Genomic DNA, 13,232 nt, shown 5'->3' with positions numbered 1-13,232 from the left:
GAGTAAAAGGCCATACATTTCTTGCCAAGATCAATTAACAGAAGGCACATTGCTACCACAGCAATATCTGCATCTTGATGGGAGGATGAAACTTTTTCCCTATTTAGTCTATGGTAAATTCTATTACTGGGACTGTTGCTACCTGGAAATGCCCAAGCCCAGTTCCAAACCATTTCACATGTTCACAGTAGGCTAACCTCAGCCAGTGAGCAACCCCTTCCCCCCAAATGCACCTAGATCACATCTCTGCTGCTGTCACCTTGAAAAGGCCATAAGCAGCTCATGGAACAAGTCATGTCTGCTCAAGCCTCATGAAGCTTTCACCCCTTCTGCATATGGGCATTGTATCTGTACATTCTGTACATGCACATCCTGACTGGTGCTAACATGAAAACTGAAGCTGAAATAACATAAATTAGTTCAAATAAGAGCTACACTTGGTCAACGTACTTAAAAAAGAACAACCAAACACTTATTAAAAACAAGGATATTGATTAAACAGGCTGAAACCTGCAAACATGAAAAAGGAAAAAAAAAAAAATGAGGCAAAGGATAAAACAGAAGCATGGATATGTCTTCTTAAAATATTTTTTTTTTTTTTTTAGAACAATCAAATATGCTTTACTTAATGTATTGGTTTCAGAATTGTACTTCACATAAGTGTTGACATGTCCATGAACAAAATTGTCATGTCCAGCTTAGCAAGGCATCATGTAACCTCCGTTTCTGCTGAAGTCAGGATTTGAAAGTATTCAGTACTCTGCAGGCTGAGATATCTACCAATCTGGTGACTCTCTTTGAATGTATGAGTTCTACTCACCACATTCAGTAGCATGATAATGCAAAAGTTGATGCACACTGCAGTCCCTGTAGTTGCAACCTGAGAGTTATTCCTGATTAAAGCCCACTTAAAGGCAGCAAAAGTGCTGACAGTCACAACACGGTAAATAACAATGCCAAAAACAGCAGCAATCACCACACATATCTGAAGGAGGAAAACAAAACAAAACAAAACAAAAAAAAGAGAGATAGAACAGGTGTAAACTTTTTTTTTTTGAAACTGAAAACCATACCAATGAAAAGAAAGGCTTGAAATACACATCAACTTTGGTTCTAGAGAAAAGTTTCAACTTGAATATTCCTCTTATTGTGGATTCCTTTTTATTTCCATAATGCAAAATGCCTATAAAGTCATATTAAAATAATTTTTCATTTTAAGCATTTTCTTGACTAATGTATCTGCTCCACAGCATTCATGTGGAAAACAGTATTGCCAGCTCTGGGAACTGGGAATTTGTCTTACATGTATGTTTGACAATGTACAAAGGCTATTCTCAAACCAATGTCCTAGTGTGATGATGCTGTATCTGGGGTGCAATTTGTGCTTCACACTTGCAGGAAAAAATGTCTCCATTTGTAAGCACTGTCTCAGCAGCAACCCTAGCAAGCTCCTCTTGCAAGCTGTTTCTTGTTGCAGTTCTGGAAAGATTCTGCCTGGGGAAGGTAACAAATTCAATTGCCCTGGTAATTTCTTCTCTGATGAGTCTTTCAGCAAATGTGACACTTATAATGTGAGAGCCATGCAGCTGAGCCAGCCTGTTAAATCACTTGATGTTCCATATGCAACAGTTGAGCACTAAATGACAACTGTTTTCCATCGTGACCAATTTATGTCACAGTTTAGCAAACCACCTAAAGGACAAACAGTTGGGAATTAGTATGGGTGACGCATCTCATACAAATGCTGACACAGTACCCGTTAGCTATCTTATTAGACAGGGAGAGTTTCTTCAGTAGAAGACAGATAGTACTTCCAAAAGCTAGATGCATACTGAAGTTATGCAAAAATGACTTAAACCTGTCAAAACCAACACATATCTAAGGTAATTGAATGGGAACAATGATTTTGAAAATATTAAGTGCTAATCAAGCTGTTTTCATATGTTATTAGTGACAACACTGTTTGACATAATCACAGTGCAGAAGAACAAAAAAAGTTAGGTGTGTGTGAATGTGAAGGGGCAGTTTATTAGATTATTTGCTACCACACTGGCAGCACATAGAAACATTGCAGAGTTACCGAGTTAGAGGATTGCTTCTGGATTCCCTGCACAGAGCCAAGAAGAAGGACCCCTTTCCTTTGGTAACATGGAAGCACTGATCCAGTTGAAGCTGTATTTATAACTGCACTGTGAGTCAATGCTGTGAGATTTTGAGAAAAGCTCTAACTTGAAGTTTTGGTAAACGCATCTCCTGTGCTTAAAACTATTCTTTTTAATGGATATTTTTTACATAAAAGGGGAAATATCATTATTTTTCTAATTGGAAGCCCATGCTATGCCAACATTAAAAAGTATCTTCAGTGAAAACAATCCTTGTCTTGTTTCAAGGACTATTACGGAGACAATTTGTAGAGCATGAAATTCAGGACAAGGCTACTCTCTCTAGCAGTTTGAGTAAGATCTACCACTAAGCCAAGAAGATTAATGAATGTCTTTTCAAAGGGCGAAATTTTCATTTTTTTTTTTTTTTCAAAAAAAGAAAAAAGTATATATATATATACACATATACAAAAATACAAAATACAGAAATACACCTGGAAAAGCAGTAGTAAATGTCCAAGTTGATGACAACTGTGTTTTCAAGATAATCCTACTGCTACTGCTGTCATGTGAATACTCGTGAATAACAGATTCAGAAAAGTTAGGGGATAGGGAGCATTTTAGCAGAAATGCTTGCTGCTCTGTTAGGAGAGACTTCACTGAGACTCCACTGATGCATACAGATTTGTAGTTTGGAAGGGGGAGAGAGGCCATATTTTAGACAAGGAACTTCAATATCTCTATTTCAATTGCACTAGGAATAAAAGCCCTCTTTTCTTACCTCTGCAGTACACTGAAAAAAATAGATCTTTAAGCACTTTAGGCACCTAAGCTAAGTTCTCTGTAGAGTGAACAACTGACTCCCCCATGGCACCTCTCCATCACTCTGCACTATCTACATGGGGAGGGTAAGGAAATTCAGTCAGCTGAAGTTGGTTCCTAAATCTGATAATGTCACTACTCCAGCACTTGTATAGTTACACATTGCCTATGCATATAGCCCTAGCAGGACTCCTGAATCTGGACCTTGAAGGAAAGATTTAACTAACTGTGAGACTCAGCAAAGAGTAAACTAATGTGGGACTTAACAGAAACTTGGGATATTTGCTCTGTACAGATTTTCAGTCAGCAGTAGACATGAAAGAGCTTATTGCTCTTTCAGTCATATCCAGTATCTCCATGCTCTCTCATCAGAGATAATGTTACTTTGTATTATTTTAAACAGGAAAAGAAATAAAAGTTCTCAAACCATAAAAAATATTCCAGATGCAGAAACAATGAGTCTGCTGCATTTATCTGCAAATGCTTGATAAGGCTCTGGCTTCCCGGATATGGGGTTCATTCGCTCTTTCTTGGAGTACTTGGCTTCAAACTGCGGGCGTATTTCCTCCTAGAGAACAGACAGACAACGTTCATGTACAGTACAGCTAGGAAAGATTCTGACTTCAGATCATTTTTTCAGATCACTGTTAATGAGAATTATACCTTGGAATTCAGTAGCTGGCACAGATACTATAAAAGCTGAGCTGGGAAATCAGCTATCTGTCATGAAGACTCGAATGCATCACTATATCCATAAAACCATATTGGAATCATTTAGTAAACTCCCCGATTGACTACTTATCTAAACAATACCTTTTCAAACTATATGACTGCAAGCCATGTCATTTCAAAATTGCTATCACAGGGCTTTCCAGACTAGCATTATCCTATTGATACTGGAACTTTACAATGATGACGGGAGGCTGCTTCATTTTCCAAACCCAATTGCTGTTTGCTCAGCAGTTAGGTAACAGCAGCAGAAGACTTTCATTATTTAGAGAGGCCATGCCATCCAGCATAACTTTTTAGTTTTATTAAAAAACTAAAACTGTTATAGTTAAATTCCTTTTTAGCTTGGACAATACCAATAGCAGGAGCAGCTTTCAGCAGCAGAAATTTTAAGTCCTGCTTTGCTGTAATACTCTCTTCCAAAATGAAACCTGGGGATTTTTTAGACTGCGACTTGGTTACATCTGTTTACAGCCATGTTAGAAGACAGGGTTCAGCTGACACTGCATAGTTTTCAGCTGCAGTACAGCTCCCCCCCTGCCTTGCCATCCAGCAGGTTCACCGCCACCAGCCTGTCCTGGCTTGTCCTGGGCCACCTCTCCCAAGCCTGACATCAGGGATGCTGCCAGAGATGAGAGCAAGCAACAGGCTGCTGGGATGGACTCTGACAGCTGCTGACAGACCATACACATTAAATCGAGTGTTACAGTGCTCTGGTACATGCTGGAGAACTGGCTCATCGTACAGCTGGCTATGAGGAAGCACAGAGGCACCTCTCGACTGCCTTTGCAGTTTTTCTGCCAGGTCTCTGCTGTGCATTTTGTTGTAACAGTTAAGAGCCCAACGCACCGATTTCATTCACTTCCAACACTTCAGCTGCTCTTAATTGAACTTTTCCTGACTGAAAGTTATTGATTATGGCTATAGGTTAATCATTCTAAAAGCTTAGAAATGAGCAGACCTTATATAGCTACATTGAAACTAGCGAATGGTAGTTGCTCATGCAAGACTTTAAAATATGAATAAAAACAAGATATCCTAAAATCCTACATCCTTTTAATAAAATTCCTCTGGGAAAAGTAAAAAAAGTCTCAATCTCAGTCAGAAGTTTTGAAGGCACTTTCTCAATACCCTTAATTTCCAAATTCAAACAGCAACCTGGTAACATGCTATTTAAATAAAGATGAGAGTCATGCATGCTTGGCTGCAATGTTTGTCTAACTATGTGCTTGAGGGAACTAGCACTACATTAGCTAGTGGCTGAGCTAGACAAGCTAATATATCTTTTCCCTATGATTAAACACAGACAAAATTTTGCACGTGTAAAAAAAAAAAAAAAAAAGAAAGTGAGAATGCAACATGGCACACAGGAAATAAGCATCTGAACCTTGGCAGAGCAACACTTATTTGGGGTATACACAAAGGCAAAGCATGTTTCTGTGGAGGCAGGGTACTACCTTGCTCTTATTCTGTCCTGCTCACATTGTTTCTGCCATATCAGGGCAGAAGGCTGTTGAGAAGATGAGAATCTAGCAGGAGAAACAATACAAGTAATATTACCATGTGCCCAGGGACATCCAAAAGGACAGAGTGTGATGGCATTGAAGCAGGGCACTCGAGAATTGAGCTCTGCAGATTGTGGAAGGGCTCTGCCAGCTGACCCACTGAGCAATACGCAAGAAAGCCTTTCTTTTCTGCAGCCCTCTCTAAGCCAAGGCCTGATTACATTTTACGATCTGCGCTATAAGGAAGCTTTCTTACTGTACACACCTGTCCATAAATCTAGGTATCTTCTACAATCTCCAGTCAATTCAGATAATGCAAATGCAAATGCTATTTTTAGAGATAAATCTCCACACAGAACTGAAACTCTGGCATGAACCTTCATACTTGTTTAATGACACTCAGCAATGTTGAGCACAGCTTTGAGAAGGAAGCAGACAGTTCTATATCTGCCTCACATTAACAATATACAAAATGACACTGAAGAAAAGGAAGAGTGCACTGCAAATAGTGACAGAAACCATATCTCAGAGTCCAGGAACACAGTGCAGTTGGTTTCTTGTTGCACACCCCAGGCAAGACCCTGTTACTGTCGACGTTTCCCACCTTGCATCTCATTTACAAGGAAAATAAATACAGATATGCAGGGCTGAAGGAGGCAGTATACATTGTGCCCATGTCCCCATACTGAGGGACCCAGACACTCCAGGGTCTGTGGCATGCCCTCCTTTGGCGAAAAGCTAAAGTGGTCAGGCATTCAGAAGGTCATGTACATGAACAATTTGAATTCTCCTTCCTGTCATCTTAATTGCTTGATATTTTTTTTTCTATTTCAGTCTATTGTTGTTAGGAATTAGCAAATTTCCCATTGTAGCAGAACATTTTTCAATTTGACAATGAAAATTGAAGGAAGCAAAAGCTAGAGATGGCAGCTAATGTTAATAAAAACAACAATTTTCATTAATAGAAGCTTGTGACTTAGAATGGTAATTAGGGCTGTTTAATTGATTTCTGTGAAATAGCTAATAAAAGAAGTTGGCTCAGTTTGTCCAGTGCTAACTGAATGGAATGAAGAGAAGAAATCTAATTGTCAGAGATTTTATTAGAAAGAAGCATTTTTAGGAGTAACATTTCATCTTATGGAGACAAAGTTTCACTGACATATCACTGACATATACAACATCATGATCAACTCCACATGATGCGTCTTTTTCAATCTGCAGACATTTATCAATAAAACAGGCTGTTCTTCTTCCCTTCTTCTCAACCATGCATCATTCAAATTCTCTCTCTCTCACTCTTTTTTTTTTTTTTTTTTTTTCCACAGAAGAAACCGTTCTGGTTTCTGGAATATCAAATATGGACTAATGTGTATTGCCTTAGACCAGACCTTTCTGCAGAAGAGCTACTCTAGATTTCTTTCTGCAATATATCCTTTTTTTTTCAGGAGGTTTCTGAGTTCTTCAACAAGTGAATTCTTGTATAAATCCAATCTTTCCTACTCCAAGTATATATTGTCCTGTTTATCCCAGATGTAGAAAGGGGATTAACAAAAAAACCCCACCAAAGTCTGAATCTTGATCACTGGGACAATGACAGCAGAGCCACCCATGGAACTAAGTCTCCTTTGTGAAGGCCATGGTTTTCAGGTCATCCTGCTTGCAGCTGAAGGCAATTGCAAAGTGAAGGTGGACTTTGAACTACAGAAAAGGGAAATAAACTCAGCGCTTCTTCACCTGGGGACACGTGCCTCCAAATCTGTGACTGTGTTGGGGTCAATGTCCAGCAAAGAGCCCGGTGGAAAAAGAAAAATGCATTATCTGATACTTCTAGGAGATAAGTCAGTGATCAGTAGAGCTGACCTGAAAGCAGGAACCTTTTTGTGTTGTGCAGCAGTGTTTGGCACTGGCAGCTATAGTATCTCCAGAGAAGACACCTCTGGGAGGCAAGCAGCTCCCACCTCTGGGACCCCCCTGCACGTTGAACAAAGCAGAAGGGAGGAGGTGATGTCTCAAATGACAACTGGATACTGATGCTCTGATGTTTGGTCACATAAATCTTCGAGAAGCAGCCAATTGAGTTCTTATTGGCATGTTTAACCTCTAACTCAGGAGAGAAAGTACCATCTGGCACACTGCTTCTGAAAGGCTTCTGCTTCCTGCTGTAGAGACCGAAAAAGCTCCCTCCAGAATGGCTCAGTGAATAACTGTGGCGCAGGTACACTCAACAGTGCCCCAAGATACATGATTATGGCCTTGTTGACAGACCTCACTGGTAAAAGCCTGGTGTGAGAAAAAAGGACCAGCTGACCATCCAGAGGGATCAGGTGTCCTCTGAAAATCACAGATATGCATATGCTATTCTGCAGGCCAGACTGAAATAATATGTCAGTGGGACACAAACATGTCTTATCAAAAATAATGTTATTTGACCAACATCATAAAATAAATGCATCACATTTCTAAGAGGATAGTTTCAACTACAAGAAGCTTGGACAGTCTTTATGACCAGAAGAGAAAAAATCAAACTCTATTGCTTACCTTCTGTCTTTTCAGTTATTCCAGCTGATGGGATGGCTGCCTTTTTTTTTTTTTTTTTCCCTAAGACATAGACATGTTACTGCTTTTAGAAATCAGAGAGCAAGTCTTACATAGGAAAACTTTCCTCCAGCCTCTGCAAGAGGACAAGAACCTTCAGTGGCAGCAGCAAGGTTGCAAGTAAAGCAGTGGGCATGTGCACGAAGAGGAGAGGGAAACAGAATAAGGACTGGTCCTGAATGGGCTTGGACCTGTGGTGCTCACTCCTAAGAAAAAGGCTCTTCCGAGCCTTACCACAGCAGACAGATATTGCTTAGTACTATTATTACAGGAAAGAAAAAAAAAAAAAAAGAAAAAAAAAAAAGAAAAAAGGAAAAAGAAAAATGAAAAAAAAAGAAAAAAAGAAAAAAAGAAAAGAAAAAAGAAAAGGAGAAATGAAAAAGAAAAGGAAAAGCAAGGCATCACCTAAAGATAACTTTACTAGAGAATCCAGTATTTGTAAATAAACTGGCTATAAAAAAGGAAAATTTGGATAGATGGCTTTATAAATCTGCATAAATCCCAATTCCAGGAATCTTAAATGGCAAAAGGTGCAGACATATAGCATCCCATTCCATGACTGTCTGCCTGCCAGACCAGTCTTCCCAGGGAAAAAAATAAATGACTTGGTGGTGTATTTTTTCAGTCCAAAGGTTTCTTCTCCTTGTGGGAAACTGAACTGTAATCCTGTCCTGACTTAAAGTTTGATATATCTGTATTCTGCTCTACCTGCCAGCAGCAGCAGTGGCCTTTTTGCCAAGAGGGACAAGATCACTGCAGTTCAATGGTGATCAATATCTGAAGCTCAGGCAGGACTGTCTCAGTGTCCTCTCTCTGTTACTCATCAGCATTGGCAAGAGCAGGCTGCTAATCTCAGGAGAGGTAGATCAGTGTTCTCTACATATACCAGAAAAGTCCTGAAGTGGCTGAGACTTGGCAGCATATGTGCACAAATACTGATAGTCTTGTTGATATAAAGAAGCCAGTATCTAGTTGTGTAAGTTATTTCACTTCAGGTTCTTGCCTTATTTTCTTAGTCATTAAACATTTCAAAAAAACAAATGAACAAACAAACAAACAAACCAACAAAACAAACAGACAAACCAAATTAAAACAAAAACACACAAATACAAAAAACATCCTACCAGCAAATGAGCAATTTTACCATGTCATGGCCTCAGTGAACTACATTGCCTCACAGAGAAAAAGCACATAACTCAGAAGTCTGTTTCTCTGCTGGCAAGACTAGTGAAAAATATACTTATATTTTTTTTTTCCATGGAGGCAACAATATAGAAGTTCAACTGTATTCATAGCAGTCCAGCAGTCTCTTACAGTCCCTCCATGAACTTCAGTACAGTCTCCGCAGAGTAAGGAAAGAAAACAGTGGACACCTGTACATCCAAATCCCACTCAAGGAACACTTTTCCTGCCACACCCACAGAACCTTGCTTTTCTCCTGCACAATAAAACCTGCTAGTTCCCCTCAGACATCAGTTCTCAGTCCCAAGAGCACGGTGTTCCTTTCTAGTAACCACCATGGGAAATGGTTAAGACTGCTTTTCACTGTTTGCTACTTAAAGGGATTTCTTCTGCCCACAGGGAATGAATTAAGTGCATTGAATTGGTTTATCTCCATCAGTTTGGATTTACAGAGGTGTAAAAGAGAGGCTGGTTTGCCCTGGGGAAAGTTTCTTCACATTCCGGAGGAAACATCTAAGGAAAAAAATGCTTATTTTCTAGTTTATGAAGTTTTGAAGAATGAATTAAAAATAAATCCAAAAGAAAAATGTTCTTATATTTTTAACCAAATCTTTTTTGTATTAATTATTAGAGAATACATTTTTTAAATACAAACCTCTTCTTCTTCCCAGTCTATCAAGTCCCAGTCATAAGCAATTACTGCTCGCCTTCTTTTCCAAAACTCCAGAAAAACAGTAGCTGAAGCAAACAGAAAAACAAAAACAAAAACAAAACCACAAAGAATTGTCATTAAGACTAGAAAATGTTAAGTACTATCACAGAACTGATGAATGAAGCTGTTGCATTATTTTCATCTCTTTGCATAAAAGGGTTCTTTTAAACAGGAAATCAGGCTGATGATCAAAACTGCTTTCAAAATGTATTGCTTTCTAAGGATTACTCTGCTTGTGTCAAGTATGATTGAGGCTTTAGAGAGTTCACTTAGTGCTAAATGAAAATGTTTAATTTCTAACCAACCAAGGGAAGACTCTCAAAAAAATAAAATTGTTCCTGTGAGTCATCATTACTAAACACAGCAGACTTCTGATGAAGCTAAATGTTTACAGAGGCTACTGTAGATTAAGAAGTAACTTTCCTTCTTTGAAGATGATTTAAAATACACAGGAAATGGAATCCAGGGGAAGCCTATTCAGGTGAATGTGCAAATCTGCTGACTACTACTGAAGAAAATGGAATATTGTCTTACGCTTTGCTAACCCAGATGATATCTTTTACCCTACATGATTGTGTATATGTAGTGTGTCACACAGCTGACAATTAAACATTCTGTGCTGAATAGCATTTAATGACAGAGTTCAAGATGCTGTAATATGCTTGTACATGACTGCTTCCATTTTGTAATGGAAAGAACAACCACGGAAGCTTTCAGTCATCCAATCATACATTCATATTCTGGAGATTAATACTGAACGACTATTTATGGTTAGACTTTTTAAAATTTATTTTGTTAAAAGAATATATAAGCTCCCACTGTGAGGTTTAGCTCTTGCATTTACTGCTCAGTGAAAAGCATCTGACTGATAACCATGAAGAACATAAACCTTTTTCTTCATGAACTAGGACAGTATCTGCTGTAACAGCATCATGATAGCATGGCAATATGTCCCACATCCAATCCTAAAAGGGTCTCCTTAATGGACCATCTGCTTTACTGCAGCATATTGATAATGACATGCTAAGCACTGAAATAAGTTTGGTGAATTTTTTAGCCAGGAAGAATTATTATAGTTTAATGTATCAGTCAGTGCAGCTAAGATATGCTTAGAAAATGAACACTGCAAGCAGATCAGGTAAGATCAAAAAGCACATTTAAGGAGGTAGTTTTTTGGTTTGAAGACATTTTCATATATCATGCCATCCTCATTCTGAAAGCTGTAGTCTTGTTACTGCAGGTAACCGGCTACTTTAATATAATTAAGGGAGACATTTAATCTCCTGATCTCCTGATGTCTGTATCATAGACATAGATAATGGCTATGAATTTTTACAATAATTGCAGTGTTGGATCAACAGGTTGGGATCAACAAAACTACTAAGTGCTAATGAGGCTGTGCTGCTGCTGCTGCTGAACCACCACATTGGTTCATTCCTTGACTTGTCTTCTGCTGGAGCTTCTTCTCTCCTATCAGCTCATGCTGATTTATTTTATACAGGCTAAGCAAGTAGCCCTGCCCTTTTTGGAGTTCTGGGAGAAACAAATCTGATTGACTACCCCCACTCTGCTTCCATACCAAAAAGCATCTGGAAGCAGAACTTAAGTGGGTGTATGACTACACAGGCCTGAACCTCTCAGATAAATCTATGACAAATTATACTTACTTTTTTTCTTGTTTTTCACTCACCTGTAGTGAGGATTCTATTCACACTATATTTAGAATATTTAGCACCTGTCAGAGTTAGTATGTGCAGCTCCTGAAGCTTCTATAGAAAGCTGTTTTCCAATCATTAAGTATAAAGTAGGATGATCTCTACAGCTCTGTTCTTGCTTTTGCTGTACCACACTTCCCTCTATCCAGGTCATATGCACTTTTCCCTTGCTAGATATTATAAAATGTGCTATAAATAATCATCTTTGATTGATTCACTGTACTACTGATGTCTTCTCAAAAGTATTGCATTTTGAAATTTCCCTGCTTCTTTTGAAGTAACCACTAATAGCCTCTATCACAGTTCAGCATTCTTTTCTGACTTTGACAGTGTAACATGACACAGTTGTACTTACTGTCCTCCTATTTTCCAACTGGTATATTTAAACCAGATGCTAATAATTCTCCAAAAATCCTGCTTGGAATTTTGAATTTCTCATTGGCCTTAACTCCCAGGTTATCAGTTTTTTTTTTTTTTTTTTTGTATATTATTTTTGGTCTTTAGAGATCAGCCTTGCAACTCAAACTTCAGCATCCACTCGAATAAACATCTCTCTTAATATCACCTCCTCTGATGCTTTTGAACCAAGTTATGATCTTCTCTAGTAATGCAAATGGCCTTTTGCAGCAAATAGCTTAGTCCTGACTTTCTTTCAGAAATTCTTTCCCTACTGTATTTAAGAACACCTTTTAATATATCTCTTCTCACCTTTAGAATATGTTCAGCATGCCAATACTACTGCTAAAGGACCTCCTTAAATTCTGTCTCCTCAGAGAGCACATCAATGTGAATGTTTTATGCTAGAGGCAGGGTTTTTAGGAATGTAGTATCTTTTATTAGACCAGCTGATATATTTAGAAAAATGTTTTATGTTGGCATTTCTTATTGCTTGGAAAAAAAGTGTTAAATTTTTCATGTAAGGCCTTTTTTCCTCTCCCGATTTGCCTTTCAGCAAGTGTTCTAATGTTATCTCCTTCATCAAAGGAAACAAGCTTGTAGATAGACAAGAAGAGATTATAAAAAGGACTTTTCTTGCATCCCATAGTCCTCCAAAGATATGCAGAGGAAGAGGAATAAACCAACATCAGTCCACTGTGTCTCTAGCAAAGCATTAGAAATGATAAATAGTTGGACTTTCTAGCTGAACTTTGCTGTTGAGCTTCAGGCAATGTCTAGACAGTGACATCTTTGCACTGTTTTTTTCCAGTACTAGATAAGCAAAAGCTTCTTCCAACTGGAAAAACAAAAACTACTTTTGTCTGGCTTTACAACAGTATAGTGGAAGTCAAATGATTTACCTTTTTTTTTTTTTTTTTTTTTTTTTTTCCTCTTTCTTTCTTTCTTTCTTTCTTTCTTTCTTTCTTTCTTTCTTTCTTTCTTTCTTTCTTTCTTTCTTTCTTTCAAGAATTACTTCTTTCTACACTTTAAATGACAACGTACTTGGAATGAACATGTTTCTCTCATACTCTGTCTTTGCTATGAATCCAGTTTGGATAGAAAAAATAGAGAATGAGTCTTTCCTAGAAACTGGACCTATGGGTTTGTCAAGCTTGACATATCTCAAGGCATACATAAAGGGCAAAGTGTATGTGGTTCCCTGTAGCACAGAAACACAAAACCTACTATTGCTTCCCTCATTCTGAAAGCTTTGAGCATCTGGAAAACATTATTAAGACTATAGATTCTCAAAAGGAATATTATTCTGTAGTTTCTGAGGTGAAACTTTGAGCATCAATGGCAATCTGTCCACCAAGAAAAAGAGTATTAGTGATTATAGGGACTTATTGTTTCCTATGTATATACTTTAGTAAGTGTATTTTTTTCCCTATTATATGATTTACTTTCACTTCTTATATGGTACTTTGCTTAA

General features: G+C 38.1%; 1 protein-coding gene across 1 annotated transcript in view; it reads right to left on the bottom strand.

Annotated features, from left to right (window-relative positions):
- Positions 1-13,232, bottom strand: part of ANO4 (anoctamin 4) — a gene marked incomplete at its 5' end in the record, with an annotated part of 126,652 nt that overhangs the window by 24,770 nt on the left and 88,650 nt on the right. The window contains 3 exons of the mRNA XM_082767328.1: positions 821-985; positions 3,352-3,492; positions 9,591-9,673. Of these exons, the coding sequence (XP_082623454.1) occupies positions 821-985; positions 3,352-3,492; positions 9,591-9,673 (389 nt within the window). The remainder of the gene's footprint in view (positions 1-820; positions 986-3,351; positions 3,493-9,590; positions 9,674-13,232) is intronic.

Source organism: Aythya marila (genome assembly GCF_965140915.1).
Source record: "Aythya marila genome assembly, chromosome: 1".
Lineage (NCBI taxonomy): Eukaryota > Metazoa > Chordata > Aves > Anseriformes > Anatidae > Aythya > Aythya marila.
Note: the sequence above shows the minus strand (reverse complement) of the source record. Positions and strands in the feature narration are given on the sequence as shown.